This window comes from Ictalurus furcatus, chromosome 23, assembly GCF_023375685.1.
Source record: "Ictalurus furcatus strain D&B chromosome 23, Billie_1.0, whole genome shotgun sequence".
NCBI lineage: Eukaryota > Metazoa > Chordata > Actinopteri > Siluriformes > Ictaluridae > Ictalurus > Ictalurus furcatus.
The window spans coordinates 17,883,120-17,900,106 of record NC_071277.1 but is presented as its reverse complement, the minus strand read 5'-3'; the positions used below and the strand labels follow the sequence as shown (position 1 = coordinate 17,900,106).

The 16,987-nt window shown below is 40.9% G+C and overlaps 1 protein-coding gene across 1 annotated transcript in view; it reads right to left on the bottom strand.

Moving 5' to 3' along the window:
* Positions 1-16,987, bottom strand: part of znf385d (zinc finger protein 385D) — a 63,502-nt gene continuing 46,515 nt past the window's right edge. Inside the window, exons 5-8 of the mRNA XM_053612235.1 lie at positions 5,488-5,739; positions 4,621-4,802; positions 3,397-3,510; positions 1-939 (exon numbers count right to left, since the gene is read on the bottom strand). Of these exons, the coding sequence (XP_053468210.1) occupies positions 718-939; positions 3,397-3,510; positions 4,621-4,802; positions 5,488-5,739 (770 nt within the window). The 3' untranslated portion in view covers positions 1-717. The remainder of the gene's footprint in view (positions 940-3,396; positions 3,511-4,620; positions 4,803-5,487; positions 5,740-16,987) is intronic.

Genomic DNA, 16,987 nt, shown 5'->3' with positions numbered 1-16,987 from the left:
TTAGCAAAGTAAGACTTTATTTGAAATCTTTTTTTCTTCTTCACATTATTAGATGAGATAGACGAGCTTTACCATCCTTGTGTGTAGATTTTTGCTTGGGTAGTTTCAAGGGATGTACAAATGTACACACGCACACACACACACACACGCACAAACACATACACACATTGCTTAACAGGTAATAAATCAGCAGTAATTCACGTTTCCCTCCATTTTCCATTCACACGACACCAAATGCACGTAGGTACAAATCAAAACAAAATACAGGAACCAGGTTCTACTGATCTAAAGCACTGAAGACATCCACAGAAGGCAGAGCTTAAAGTGCAAACAGCTGAGCAGTAGAACTTATTTTCCCATACTTTAGCCTCTCTCTTCTCATACATAATATATATATATATATATATATATATATATATATATTTTTTTTTCAAAAGCAATGACATGACCAAGACCAAAAAAAACACCCCAACAATATATCCCTAAATCCATTTAGAGCTTAGAGTCAGTGTGTCATATGGTGATGACAATGCATAGTTACCTGGTTTGTCTTTTTAATTATTGCGGTATATTATCACACATCAGATCCATACAGGTTTCATGTGTGACGATGGATTTAAAAAAAAAAAAAAAAGGCAATAATCCACACGACTGGACCACAATTAAATTAGCGCTGAGATGGTGTGTCAGACGTAATCCGAAGTCACAGTTCGGAGGTCAGTAGGGAGCGAACAGTATCGGCGCGTGGCTGGTCCGAATAGGCCCAGGTGCAGGGCGAAGAAGTGTTGTGGAGAGAGAATGAGTCTGGAAAAGGGATGGGTTATGGCTGGCGCGAAGAGGGAATGCGGTGGCTGCTGCGGCAATTGCGGCCAAGTGAGAGGGCACTATTGAGGCGGTCAGCGGCTGGCCCATGTCCTTACTCAGAGGCAGCTTCACTGGCTGGGTAAAGACACAGAGATGGAGAGAGTGTCAGAATATATACAGTAGTTACGGTTAAGTCATCCATACTTGTTTTGGTTTCAAAATAAGGCAAGAGTGTGGGTAAAAAGATCAAACTAATAATGGTCCCAGAATTGGCCCTTGTGGCACACCATAAAGTTCCTTTACTAACCAGGTTGTCTTGACTAGAAGTCTTTTCAGCGGAAAGTACCTAATGCATGCTGAAAAAGTCGTCCTAGGAGCCGTCGTGATCATTTGCGTATCCAAACATGTACCATGAAGGAAGATTTTAGGAAGAACAAAGTTTTATCAAAAAAAAAAAAAAAAATAGATGACATTTCTAATAGAAAGAAGTTGTTTTTGGTCATGGCACCAGCAACTATTTATGTATTTACTATTTATAAAAGTAAAAGAGACATGAAGGAAACAGTTGCGGATGGAATAACTGACTTTTATTACTGTAAAAATAATACCAAGAATAGCGTTTAAAAGAAAGAACAAACGGTGAGGAGTCACTGGTCAGTGGCGATGATATTGATCAGTGATTGGTCGTTGGGAACAGTGGTGGCTAGTGACTGGTTGTCGAGATCAATGGTGATCAATGATTGGTCCTTGGGAACAACAGTAATCACTGATTGGTCGTTGGGAACAGTGGTGACTAGCGATTGGTTGTCGAGAACAATGGTGATCAATGATTGGTCGTTAGGAACAGTGGTGGCTAGTGATTGGTTGTCAAGAACAATGGTGATCAATGATTGGTCGGCGGGAACAACAGTAATAAGTGATTGGTTGTTGGGAAACAATTTTAATCAGTGATTGGGAATGTCTGTGATCAGTAGTCGGTCATTGAAAACAATGTGGATTAGTGATTGGTCCCTGGGAACAATGGTGATCAGTGATTGGTCGTTGGGAACAATGGTGATCAGTGATTGGTCGTTGGGAATATCAGTTCATGCAAGTGGGTCATCGACTGACCGTGCCCTCTCAACTCATACAGTATAACCAGCAGCTGTGACGTGAACTGGAGAGCCGTATTAAATTTAGGACAGTTTCACGTGTGCTGAAAAAGTCTAAAGGGCCACCAAATCTATCGATACTTAAATAATTACAATGTTCAAATATACGAGGCCATATTTACTAAGAAAAGCGCTAATTCCAGCCATATTTGTGCTGGACAATTTAGCAGATCGTTCTTACAACATTCAATTCAACACAGGTGCATCCCACCTAAAAAACATGTGGTCAGTGAAACATTAAACCTGTTTATTAAACTGAGTGCTGTTTTGTGCGTGTCTTCCTGTCAGAAATAAACAGGCACATCCATATTTATTATAACCACACTGTTTGTTATTGGGACTTTTTTGGCTCTCTTCTTCTGGTGGGATTAGCCGAAGTCCGAGTCCATTCGGAAACTATGCTGAAAAAAATCCATAGTTAATTTCGTTATGCGCATCCTGTTCTTTTGGGAACTGTATGTTTTCTAAAATCTGTGCAGAAATGCAGTCAGTGTGGCGGAGTATTAGCAGCTGAGAACACAGTATGCTAAGGCCAGAAAGCAACGGATGACCAAGCGCTCCTTTGGGTTCGGGGCTCCAACTCATATTTAATGTCTTTCAATAAATTAATGTTAATTGTGACTTGGCAGGTGATATGTTGGCAAAATAGTTTCATCGGTTATTAAATATAAATGATGGCTGTTTAAAAAGTCTGTCTCTGTAGCTAGCAATGTTTTAGCCATGCATTTGCCAAAAATAACACAATCTCATAACAGTCATTATCTACAATCAGAACAGTTCATTCAATCCAATAATCACCACTCCGTATTTAACAAAAGAAAACTGCTCTAGATATATACAGATGTGTAAAGAAAAAACAAAAATGAAAAAGAAAATCCAACCTGAAGTGTGTTAGTAAGGTGTTAGACCATTACAAACCACCAGAACAGCTGTGCCTTGGCTTCGATTCTACGAGTCTCGGGATATGTACAAGAGACTGAGCACTATTTTTAGCTAAAGATATTCCTTTAGTTGGTGTTTTGATGATGATGGTGGAGAACGTGTCGAACACGTCGCTCCAAAATCTCCCTTTGATGTTCATTTGAGTTGAGATCAATTGAGATAGTTGAAGGTCATAGCATATGATTGGCATCATTTTAATCCTCGGTGAGCCCTCAGGCCCTGTCGATGGGGGGTGGGGTCATCCTGACAGAGACTCCGCCCACCATTATAGAATTTCCACTATTTTTTCCACTAGAAATTCCAGCTAAAACCACCATTTTGATCTTATGATCGGCGCCAAAACCTTCGTACCTGTTAATGGTTAATAGTGACACCTTTCAAGACCAAAATATGATTTGCAGTGACACGTTAATAAATATGGCGAATTGTGAAATGAAAACATTTTCTATTTATCGTCCGTTATCTTAGCTGTATGCACGGTTCTCTGTTGCGCTCTTACTGTATTTCCTGTTTGCTGTTTGGTCTGTCCTTTTGGGGTCTTGGTGTAGGGGCTGTACTTGGGCTTGGCCGGTTTTCCTGCTGCTCTGTCTTTATGGCGCCGACTGCTGATATGCTGAAAGGAGAGATATACATAGTTGCTGGCTTAGACGTTTCAACCGGAACAGAAATAACACAATTTCGGTCAATCAGTCATGGTTGTAGTGATAGATTTGCATTGGAGCTGCCATATTCGCTAATGTAGCAACGTATCTAAGTAATAGAAGTCTGTTTCATCGTAAATCTATTCTGTAAACATGCTATATGCAAAAAAACCCCCCCAAAAAACGCATCCAGTTCCTCAGAAATGTCAATATGGTTTGGGTCACAGTGATTTATTATATAAAGGGTGGGGCAAATTAGTATCGCAGGCATATGGGACTAGCAGAATTCAGACAAGTACAGGATGTGCTGTTTAGGATGGTAACTGATTACAGAATTATCTGCTTCACACCACCCTATTGTTGTTGTCTCCCCCCCATAACAGCATGGCCTCGAGTTTTTAATTCTTTACTTATCTTTCCATGCGGGACGGTATTAGACTTGAAATTTTGTAAATACGGATTATCCCTGCTGTCTCACTGAATCGTGAGATCGTGTATCTTACTAAAGGCGTCTGAAGCGATTAGTTAGCTACAATGGACTTGTGGCTCCAGTGCAAGACTTGCTTTGGGTTGCTGATCAGAAGGTTAAGGGTTCAAGCATCTCCTTTGCCAAGCTGTCACTGTTGGACCCTTGAGTAAGACCCTTAACCCCATCTGCTCCCAGAGTGATGTATCGTATCGATATAGTAGGTTATCTCATTTCATAAATACATCAGTTCTTTTGGCTTCTCTAATTTATTTCCATCCATCAATTTTCCATACTGACTCTCCTAAACAGGGTAGCAGGGGAGCCTGGAGCCTATCCCAGGGAACTCGAGGCACAGGGTGGGGGACACCCTGGACAGGCTACCAACCCATCACAGGGCACAATCGCACACACGTTCACATACTACGGATACTTTGGAAATGCCAATCAGCCTACAGCGCATGTCTTTAGACTGGGGGGAGGAAGCCGGAGTACCCGGAGGAAACCCCCGAAGCATGGGGAGAACCTGCAAGCTCGAGGCAAACGTTCTAACACCTAAGCCACTGTGCCCCCCCCAACATCCCCCAATTTATTTCCATTACACTCATCTTCTGACCTGTTTGAGCTGCGTCTCTGAGTTGACATGCACGTCACATGTTTCACAGTGGAATATCTTGTTCTGCAAGCCCGTCGATGCAGCACTAGGTGACACAAGCTTGCTTTTCACCCCTGGCCTGGGGAAGGACTTGATGGAGCCATTACCGTTCCGCGCTTCCAGCATGGTTTTGTGCTTGGTGCCTGAGGAACAAATCCCAAAACAGCAGCGTTCTGTTACATCGTAAAGAAGTCATCTCTCAGTTTTGTGGAAAGATATTTCATACATATCGGGACTCCGACTATGTATTTTGCTGCACTGTGGTTCTATCAGTAGTGCTGTTGTGCTCAGATGCTACTGTTAGGTGGTGAAATCTCATTGGTGATTTAATACTATAAAGCTGTGCAAAGACAGCTGCTGAGTGTTCATTTTATGGTCAAATATTTCTAGTAGATGACGGCATTCTAGCACAGATCGTAGCTGTTTATCTTTAGAGTATGCTGCTTATCGCCTTAGCAATAGTCTGCAGAGTATTGAGATGGAATATGTTTTGTGCTTTGCTTTTTACATTACTGTCTTCATGCACTGAGGAAATCTCATAATCACCATCCTTTCACCGCTTTTAATCCTAAATAATCAGAAACCCTTCAGATAAAAATGCTTTGTGAGAGAAACTATGAATGTAAACCACACATTTATTTAAAAAAAAAAAAAAAAACAAAAACAAAAAAAACACTCTTTTAGTCCAGGATATCTTACATCACCTGCACACCGCTTTCTGTTTACATCCAAGATTTCTTTTCACGCCAACTCGATTTGCTATGAATCAGACAGACACTTTACAGCACGACCTTTGTGATGGAAAGTGGAGAAAGCACTCTCTCTCACCGCTATTGTGCGCTTCGAGTTGGGATGCTGAGTTGACGGCGACTTTGCAAAGTGAGCAGTAAAGGAGACGCAAAGCTTTCGCCTCCTCCGTCTCCTTCTCGGCTTCGGGGTCCTGGGCTGCCCCAGGAGAGACGTCCGGACTCTGTCCTTCTGCTGAGGTAAACTCGGCCTCGGCCTCGGTGGAGGCCACACTGGAGCCGCACTTGGCTGGAGATGGTGGAACTACCGGGTGTAATGGATCAGGAATTTCTTCTGAAAATGGAATGGAGAGAAAGTTCTAGGTTATCCTTTTGAACATCAAGGAACCATGGATGGTTCCAGATTTCCACAATATAAAGTAATATAATCATTTTACAGACATTTTCTAAATGGTACTGGAAGACTTAGGTAATAGGAAACTAAATAAGGGATAAAACACTAGAGGAAAATAATCAACGATGGGTTGGTGCACTCTTGATCCACTGATGCTGTGTCATTTCCACTGCTATATTAACGACCCATTGGTGTAGTGGTGTAAGTATCTGTTTCAGTGTACGTGAGCTGGCCTGAACTGTTCTCATTATTGTTTACAACGCTGTAACCGTTTGGGATGTTAACACATGGTCACAGCGTGAACACAGCTGTGCATAGCTGGGCGTGCAAGCAGCACCACAGCCGAGGTTCCTACCACTTCCCACGAGAGTGGGTGAAACCCATTTGTTATTTTAGCCTATTTCCAAGTCACATTGCATCCAACTCATGAAATATGACCAGAGACATTCGGGTTCATTTAGCAAAGCTCACAAATGATTACACAGTAGTGAGTCAAACGCGAGCCCTCATCTGCTTACTCTTCCATACGACCTGCTATAAATTCACTCGTTTTGTTATGACTATAAGGATTCAGATTGGTCAAGGTATATAAAAATTGTTTATGAGGTGTTTAATAACGGACGTACGTATCCAACGTTCTGCATCCTTGCGCAGTTCGGATTTTATTTTTATTATCCTGATATTTTTAGGTTTCATTAACGTACAATTCTTGGTAAATAATACATTTGGTCAGTGAATTGAGCTTATGTCATGAATTCCCCTCTCTTAGCACGTAGCACAGTTCAGAGTTTAAAGATAAGTTTAGAGATAAGCAGCGCTTTCCTGTTGTTTTGTTTAGGTTCACATCATGCGCTTTTGTTGACATTACCATGTTGTTTTGTTTAGGTTCACATCATGCGCTTTTGTTGACATTACCATGTCGTTCTGTTTCTGTTCTAGTCCTGTCTCCATCCTTGTCCTATCGTTGGCTGGTTACCCGATTGTGATCACCTGTTCTGTGTTTAGTTCTTGATTTGTTTGTCTATTTATACCCTGCTGATTCTTTCTCTGACCACGAAGGCTCATCATGGATTCATGAATCCTTAGTGACCTATTTTCTACACTACATAAAAAAAAAAAAATTTACGTCTTACCAAGTGAAAACATCTTAAATATAATATAGTCAAATTTATGTAGTATTTCCTATTATAAGGCTACCAAAAAAACTCTTATCCGATTATCAAACCTCTTTCGAGACATTTTACTCTTGTTCGACGCTGTTAACCTGTGTATTGAACACTACTGTGGGCTTAACTATGATTATGGTTTTCGAATTTCAACGTAACAAAGCAAACACTATCAGTGGTTCTGCGCTCACGTCCTGCCTTTACTTTATGGCATGTTACACCTTACTTTCCCCTTATCCCTTACTCACACCTTCCACCTCCCAAATTCTTTAGATTACCTAAAAGATTTTGTGTCCATTATTTATTCAATTACTGGATCTATAAGTCTGAAGACTTATAGAACTGTACAGATACTAATAGGTATATAAATAAAAATGAGACTATGTAGCTCCATGATGTAACCAGATTTATTTTAATAGAAAGTGTTGCGGGTGAGAGAGACTTCCGTTTCACTTTGCGAATCCATTCCCTTTCGAAATCTTCAGGCGATCAGGCTAAAAGCTAAACTCGGTAAATTAACCAAATGTTAATATGGCTGATTTTAACGGAAAGTAAACCTCTGACACAGCTACTGTTGAGGGAGTTTTTTTTTTTTTTTTTTGCATAATGTGTTTGAGATTGCTGCCTCTGGCTACAGCAAATTACAAATGCTTTTAACTGATGCTGGGACACATAATAGTCTGACTTCTTCAACAACGTTGAAACTGTTCTAATATAGAGAACAAATGTCGTGTTATGGGGCGCATAAAGTTTATTACACATGACACCTTTAATGGCCTTGATTCCACTATAGGGTGATGGGATAAATATATAAATAAATATTCTTTTTAATAGGGTGAAACCTTAGACAGCTGCGGATTCCCAAAGTCGGGACCGTAATGACTTTGTCTGAGTTAAGGCTGGACGTAGATAGGCTTAGGTCAAACTGCTGGTCAGTTTATTCTAATCACCTTCAGTAAAGTCTAATATTTCACTAACAGGTTTTCTTACGTTATCATCCGTCCACCTATTCATTTTCTATACCGCTTATCCTACAGGGTGTTGCGGCGGAGCCTGGAGCCTATCCCTGGGAACACCCTGGATGTGGTGCCAACCCATTGATTTGGAAATGCCAATCAGCCTACAATGTATGCCTTTGGATTGGGGGGAAGGTGTGGGGTGGGGTGGGGTGGGGTGAGGTGGGCGGAGTTCCCAGAGGAGGCCCCCGAGACACGTGGAAAGCATGCACGCTCCACGCACGCAGGGCAGAGCCCCCAACCCTGAAGGTGTGAGGCAAACGTGTTAACCACTAAGCCACCGTGCCCCATCCCCAACATTATCATTTGAAGCTTTAACCTTCTCCCTGCCTTCTTCTTGATTGTGAGACAATCAATCACAAAGCCACTGTTCTGAAAACGCTCGTGTCAAATATCAAGCTCGATGGCGTCGGCCGTCAATATAACCTAATGAGGCTGACAGTGAAATTAATTACAGCCAAGATAAACTGCCGTTGGTTCCTTTCTCTCAGAATGAGGTCCGGGGGGTTGGCAGTGTAGCGGTGATCGATATCTCATGAGACCCTGCGCTTTTTGTGCAGACATAACACAGAGGCAGCATCCAGTCTCTCCATCTCAGGACTCGATCGATACTGAATTATTTCTTTCTATTTTGGCGAGCCATTAAGTGGCTCTCTTATTTATCTTTCGGCCCTGCTTTGTGATCTTTAAAAGAAGCAGTGCGTGGTTGCTCATCCTTATTCATCATATTACCAAAAAATTTCAGCATCTCTATATGGATAGAAGAGAGACCAACGTATGCTGTAGCAGAGTCGAAAGAACGAAAGAACTTTGGACGACTAACGTGTCTCGCTTGGGGGAAGGATGAAAACCATGTCATTTCTGTACAAACCAATAAAGAATATTGTCCTTGTCCATGTCACACCATGCAACGCTTGTTTCCCCCAGAAGAGTAATCTACTGTAAGAAGGACAAATCAATCTCGGACAATGCGTCACTAATCTCGAGTGTTCCCATGGCCCAGTTAGTAGCCCTACCTCAGCCACAGGTGATTAGCTGGACAATTTGTTAGCAGTAACTGGGACTTCTGCTCTGCTGTTTAAGCACATTGTTGAGTCTGACTATAAACGGCACAGGTGTTCCTGTGCCTCTTCACTGACTAGTGGGCACCACGTGCTCATTTCAACCCCGTAATACATGGACACTAAGAGTCACATATGTAGCTTGGACTCCAGGAAGCTTAAGAGATCTGAGTAAAAACGTGATTCTCCTCCATCAGCTCTATGACACTGTTTTCTGATGGTGAATAAGACTTGAGTTGCAGCAGCTGATGGAGATCTTTCATCAATGCAAGGGGATGCAGCTAAAAACAATCCTATACAGTACTCACAGCAGAGTGCAGGCTCAGCTATGCTGGGATGGGGTTACAGGAGATTGTACAGCTCTATTACACTCCCTATCGTTGATGGGCACGCGGTAGGCGCTTGGTATTAAAGTGTCAAAATGCAGGTTGAAAGAAATGGTGTCAGCAATGTTTTTAGAAACTTTCCACTGCTTAATTCAGCATTTTAGGAATGAAGGAAATATAGGTTCGGTTATATCGCTTTGCAGCAGTTCTAGTCATCACTTAGGGTAGCAGTGCATCTGGAGCCTATCCAAAGGCAGGGATGCATCCTGAATTCAAACCTAGGGGTAATTCAGAGTAGCCAATCTACCTACCGGCATGTTTTTGGGAGGTGGATGGAAACCAAAGGAAACCCATACGGACACGGGGAGAACGTGGAAGGAAACTTCATACAGGCTCAAGTTCAGGACCAAACTGGGGAACCCGGCATATGTGAAGTATAACTAACTGTTCAGACACAACTAAGAGGCTTGAAAAAAATGGTCACGTTTTAAAGAAAGCAGAGTTACATAAATGTGCAGTCCCTCATTTAGCCCAATTATCTACAGCGCACACGTCCACAGAAGACAGACTGACCCAGCTAGCTGAAACAACAACAAAAAAAAGTGCAATTACAGGTGTTCTTGCATAAGACTGGCTCTACGTGAGCAAGCTTGCTCTATAAATCAATTAGTGAGCCATTCTGCCTTTGAAAACAAGTGATTAAGGGCTGTGCTGCGAGGACGAGGGCAGCTTTGATTCTCTGTCACTCTGACGCTAATCTATAATCCGCAGATCCACACTGACCCGAAACAGCACAGAACAGAAGAGAAAAGGAGAACGAGAGAGTGAAAGAACTCGCTTCTCCTCATTAATGTCCATAATGACTGCGATCAATCTCCCAGTCATCTCCAGATCACACACACACACACACACACACAGGATGAAGGACGGAGCTGAATGAGACTGCGAGACACCGGTCCTCTGACCTGCTTCATTTACAACTTTATCCTCACTGTCCTTTCTGTAAAAGGAGCAAGCTGCCAGTCTCATTGCTTTAATTGCAGTACGTCGTATTAAAATCTTCTCTATCCTCGTTAGTATGCGGAGTACTTCACAATTCCCTCGAGTTCTGATTATGTTTCCTCCGTGATGCCGGATTAATACCGTTAATTAAAATGATTAGGGCCCAATATGTGCTGCCGTGGAGTCAGTCCCAGGAAGTCCTGCTTCCTCTGTAATAAGTGTGCAAAAAAGGTGATTTTATCGCTTTTCTATTCCCTCAATTTCTGATGTAGAGGTCCACCTGCCTTCGAGAACATATTCAAGCAGGCGTGTTCATGCAGATTAACGTTAATTCATTCATTCTTCCACCTGCCACCAGAAACATATTCAAGCATGTGTTAATACATATTCCCATCAATTCATTCATTCATTCATTCATTCATTCCACATGCCAGTAAAACACATTAATTAATTCAAGTTTTATTAATTTAATAATTCATTTGCTTGTTTATTTCTTCCTTCTTTCTTCCACCTGCCATCATGAACATATTCAAGGATGTGTTAATACATATTCCCATCAATTCAATCATTCATCCATCCATCCATCCATCCATCCATTTATCCATCCATCCATCCATCCATTTATCCATCCATCCATCCATGCATCCATTTATCCATCCATCAATTCATTCATCCATCCATCCATGTATCCATCCATCCATCCATCCATCCATCCATTTATCCATCCATCCATCCATCCATCAATTCATTCATCCATCCATCCATGTATCCATCCATCCATCCACTTATCCATCCATCCATCCATTCATCCATCCATCCATTTATCCATCCATCCATCCATTTATCCATCCATCCATCCATCCATCCATCCTACCATCCATCCATTTATCCATCCATCCATCCATCCTACCATCCATTCATTCATCCATCCATCCTACCATCCATCCATTCATCCATCCATCCATCCTACCATCCATCCATCCATCCATCCATCCATCCTACCATCCATTCATTCATCCATCCATCCTACCATCCATCCATCCTACCATCCATCCATTCATCCATCCATCCATTTATCCATCCATCCATCCATCCATCCATCCTACCATCCATCCATTTATCCATCCATCCATCCATTCATTCATCCATCCATCCATCCATTTATCCATCCATCCATCCATCCATCCATCCATACATCCATTTATCCATCCATACATCCATCCATTTATCCACCCATCCATCAGTTCATTCATCCATCCATCCATCCATCCATCCATTTATCCATCCATCCATCCATCCTACCATCCATCCATTCATCCATCCATTTATCCATCCATCCATCCATCCATTTATCCATCCATCAATTCATTCATCCATCCATCCATTAATCCATCCATCCATCCATCCATTTATCCATCCATCCATCCATTAATCCATTCATCCATCCATCCATCCTACCATCCCTCCATCCATTCATTCATCCCACATGCCAGTAGAAACACATTCAAGCATACAGTATGTGTTCATACACATTCCCTATACTTATTTAGTAAATTAGTTGCTATAAAGTTTATACTGAATAAAGATGATTAAACGTTAAAGGTGACCTCAGTCAATTGGACATCTGTTGCTAGGAAGTAAACAATATCATCCAATATCCAGGTCTAAAGCTCTAAAAAACAAATCAAATGTGGAGTACCGGTTCCTTCTCCTCCTTGGAGGAAACCCCCGGGACACGAGGAGAACATGCAGGCTCCCTGCACACAGGGTGGAGGCGAGAATTTAACCCCCAACTCTGGAGGTGCGAGACAAACCTGCTAACTTCTAAACTACCGTGCCCCCCACAGGGATGCGGGGAGCCTGAAGCTTATCCCCAGAGGACTCGGGGCACAAGGCGGGGGACACTCAGGACAGGGTGCCATCCCATCACCACTGCGAACTATCCAATATTTATTTATCTAAAATGTTTAGCAGAGGAGGAATAAAAGAGCACTAGCAGTTGTTTAACTACAAGATGTCAAATTTTAGCTGCCGAATAATTTGTAGAGTTTCGACACCAAATCGTCAGCAAGACATGTCTGGATTTCTGAAATTCGCAGCAGAGCTACAGGAGGAATATATCTTTTGCTAGCTCGTAGACTCCAGTTCTACACTGTGCATCACCAACCTGCCTTAAAACATGTTCAGTAATAAGTATTTTAAAAAAAACAACAAAAAAAACTATATAACCATCTGAATAACTCTTTCGAACTTTACGCCATGCCTCCTACTTGAGTCTTTCCTATTTGCTGAAGAAGAAAGACTGAAGCTATGAATGTGGCTCTTTTGAACTCGGTCAGGCTGAACCAAGATGCAAAGAAGCACGTTTCAGACCACAGACATGTCTGGGTTGACCAGCTACATTCGAGGATAAATGAGAAATTCTGCAAGATCAAGGTGGCACTAGGACCCACTTACAACTCACTAATGTCTTTTCATGGTCCGATCCAAGTCAGGCTTAATAACAATGCCTCCAAATGGGTCAGTGATATCCGGATTTCTAGAAATTTCAACGCAAAAAAAAAGATGCAGAATTCAGAAGATGTTTGTTTAAAGCGAGTGTCTGGAGGTGGGTGCAAACTGGACATTGTTTGCAATGGTGTCATCAGATTTGCCAAGCTGTTGTGTTTGTGTGTGCGTGTGTGTGTGTGTGTGTAAGAGTTTTTTCCAATCCAGTGCTTGGTGCTCGGGTGTGTGGCTGCTTGGGAGAGATATCAGCTTCACTGGTGCTGATGACTGAACAAGCTGAAAGTTGCCTCTCACGTCTTCTCTCGCTCTCAATCGAAACCTCTCTCTATCTTTCTCATTATTCCCCATCTTTCTCCCTCCCTGGCTCTATCGCTCTCTCTCTCTCCCTCTCTCCCTCTGTCTCTCTCTCTCTCTCAGTATTGTACAGCTGTCAGAGCTGGCGTGGCTCCCTTGACAATCTGCTCTTTAATAGCTAATATCAGGGTACATTTCCTGCGGCACTGGAGTGGAACTGAGGGATGGCGACGGGGCTACAGGCACATCTCTCTGACACACACGCACGCACACACACACACACACACATGGAGAACACAGACGGATGCTGACTCATCTTCTAATCTATAGCAACAACCTTGCTGTCCTCTGTGCATCGCAGTGGAACTAGAAGGCATGCACACACACACACACACACACACACACTTTGCTTATATACACACCTTCTCACTCCACATAAGTGTTCGAAAGTCTCAGCTCCCCCAGCAATAACTGTTTTTATTTCCTCAGTGAGGAAAAACTAATAAGATCCTATTTTTCTAACAGAGAAAAGTGTTTGCATCAGTTCTGAATGATTCTGTATTCTTAAATAACAACAAAAAATTCAATCAACCGAGTGTAAGTTTAATGAGTTGTTTTTTGCACCTGGTTTATAAAATTTATAAAACGTCCATATGATCAGATTTGATCTTAAACTCCATGCGTTTGTTATTATGTTAAAAATGATGTACAATTACACATATAGAAATGGAAAATAGATAGAGAGATAGATAGATAGATAGATAGATAGATAGATTCTATAGATGGATAGATAGATAGATAGATAGATAGATAGATAGATTCTATAGATAGATAGATAGATAAATAGATTCTATAGATAGATAGATTCTATAGATGGATAGATAGATAGATAGATAAATAGATTCTATAGATAGATAGATAGATAAATAGATTCTATAGATTCTATAGATAGATAGATTCTATAGATGGATAGATAGATAGATAGATTCTATAGATGGATAGATAGATAGATAGATGGATAGATAGATAGATTCTATAGATGGATAGATAGATAGATAGATAGATAGATAGATAGATAAATAGATTCTATAGATTCTATAGATAGATAGATAGATAGATAGATTCTATAGATGGATAGATAGATAGATAGATAGATTCTATAGATGGATAGATAGATAGAGAGATGGATAGATAGATAGATTCTATAGATGGATAGATAGATAGATAGATAGATAGACAGATAGATAGATAGATAAATAGATTCTATAGATTCTATAGATAGATAGATAGATAGATAGATAGATTCTATAGATGGATAGATAGATAGATAGATAGATTCTATAGATAGATAGACAGACAGATAGATAGTATCAGTATCAGACCCATACCAGAAAAAATGGTGGATCAGACATCAGAGAAAAAAAAATTCAACTGGATCCTGTAACAAATGCCAAAGAAAAAAAAAAAAAAATCACTATCTTTTTTGGAGCTGGAAATGTTCACATATATAGCGGCTGTTTTGTTTTGTTTTTGTTAGGATTGCCTTTACTACATTTATACTGGATATTTTATTACATTTATTATATTTGCTGTGTGGGGGCACTTCAAGTGGTGCTTGAAGTGTTCTTTAAATAAAACGGGCCATGTAATTTTTTTCACGATTCATACAGCATGAAGTATCTCATTTTTGCTTCCACATATTGTAAAATGAAATATCAGCCTTAAAATTTTTGCAGTCGACTCTAAAGAAGTACGGTGAGTTTGGTAAAATAGCTTACTAAATTAGTTCGTTGGTTACGTTTTGTTTTCACCACTAATGTGCTAATGTAGCTTAGCATTTATCCCAAAAATGTTAGTGAACATTAGCTAAGCAGCAAGCTTTGTCTGAGTGAGCGGAATATTTTCCTTACGGTTGTTATGATTAGCAAACTATCCGGTCGTGTAGAGTCGGGCTCGATGAACTTCTGGTTAGCTATTTTCTTCAGTTAAAAATATCAAATGTTCGAACTGTGAGAAAACTATCGTACATTGACATTCAGGATTCGTGGACTTTGGTATCGATAAAAATATATGATAATGGACATAACCACTACACGTATGGTGTGTTTACTCAGTTGCTCATGCATACACACATTTTGGGCAAGGGCGTGTTTTCGGAAACGGATGTTCGCATCATTATGGCTCGCGTCCTTACGGAGAAAAAGAGTCTCGGTGGTTTGCTTCGGCGAAGACTGAAGAATTCGATGTTTCAGACATTGCAGAAAATGGGCCAAGACACTGTTTCAGAGCTGAGTTCAACTAATCACAGACTGTGCTCAAGTTTGACATTTTTATGAGAACTTTTTGTACTGAATCTGTAAAAAAAAAAAAACAACAAAAAAGTTTAAACGAAATATTTTACTGCTTTATTTCCCTATATATGTTTCGTGTTTTTTTCTGGTAATTGCAGACTATTTCAGTTCCAGAGAACAAACATCTCCAGAAGGTTTCCAAAACCATTAAAAGATCGGAAAAGGACTTCAGAACTGGCTGGCAGAAAAGTCTGGAAAAGTCAGGCCACATGTAGTGCGCCTCCACAGAAACTGGCCAGTAGTGATATATAACAGAAGAGAAATTGGCAAGAGCTTTAACTATGCTGCTGTGATGAGAGGAACGTGTTTGAGGATTTGAGGAACGGTGCAAAGGTCGTAGGTCCTCCTCGTTTGATTTTAATTCTCTCCAGTTGTGCTTATTCAAAATGCACAAAATGCCAATTCACTTAGTAGTATTTCCTGTTTGCTATGCTGTTTCACTTGTTTGATGAACAGGCTGCAAATAGTTATGAAAAATCTTTAGAAGTTCCATTTAGTCATCATTCCATTGATGACAAGGAAAATAAATAAATAAATAAATAAATAAATAAATAAATGCAAGCCAATCCTGTATTGGTGACCTCTGACCTCTGAGCCTTCATCTATTATATAGTGGAAAGGGGAGAAGTGAAAAGTCCAAGCCTTCAGAAGTTCCTTTCAATCACCGTTTTATCAATAACAATAAAAATATAGCTGTGCGGGCTGAGCAGTCTCCGTAAGACAATACAAAACAATGAAGCCAAAATGACAATAATTCCTTCTGAAAGTTGTTTTTGAAGTAACCTGGTCCTTATTAAACATCCAGACCAATGCAGCAAACCAAACTTCAGCTTGACTGGACTTCCGCTTCCTTTCGAAAAAGCTGTTTGAATGTAACTCCACCCCCTACTCTGAACCACACCCCAAACTTTCCCGGCTCCCTCAGAACCTTGTACTGAACATGCTCCTCAAGTTTCATGCAATTTCAGGGAAACAGTCCAGAGTTACAGTACCGCTGTTTGAGTAACCCAAGCTCCGCCCAAAAACAACTGTTGTAAACAATTCTTTACAAACGTCAACAGGTTTTTATAATCTGAGGGTCCGAGGGTCAAACTCTACTGAGTAGTTTGACACCAATTTTGCGAAGATACAGCGAAAATCCTATTACTGGTTGGCAAAAGTAGTTTTGGATATTATGCAAATTAGCTCAACATTGAAGTAGGTGGAGCTTATCGGTCCTACATCAATGACCTATTGTTTGGTCTGCACGATTCATTTTAGAGGAGATAAAAAGAGTAAGAGCAACCTAGCCAGAAAAATTAAAGTTCCAGCACTTTGTGCTTGGACCCCTAAATCCCCTAACTATACATGTTAGCCCTGCACTAGTGACCTCTGACCCTGCATGTCCTCTGCCTTTTATTCCTGTTCCTGGCCCAGTGCCAATCTGACTTTAACTAATTCGCCTTTCTGCTGCCACCACTATTC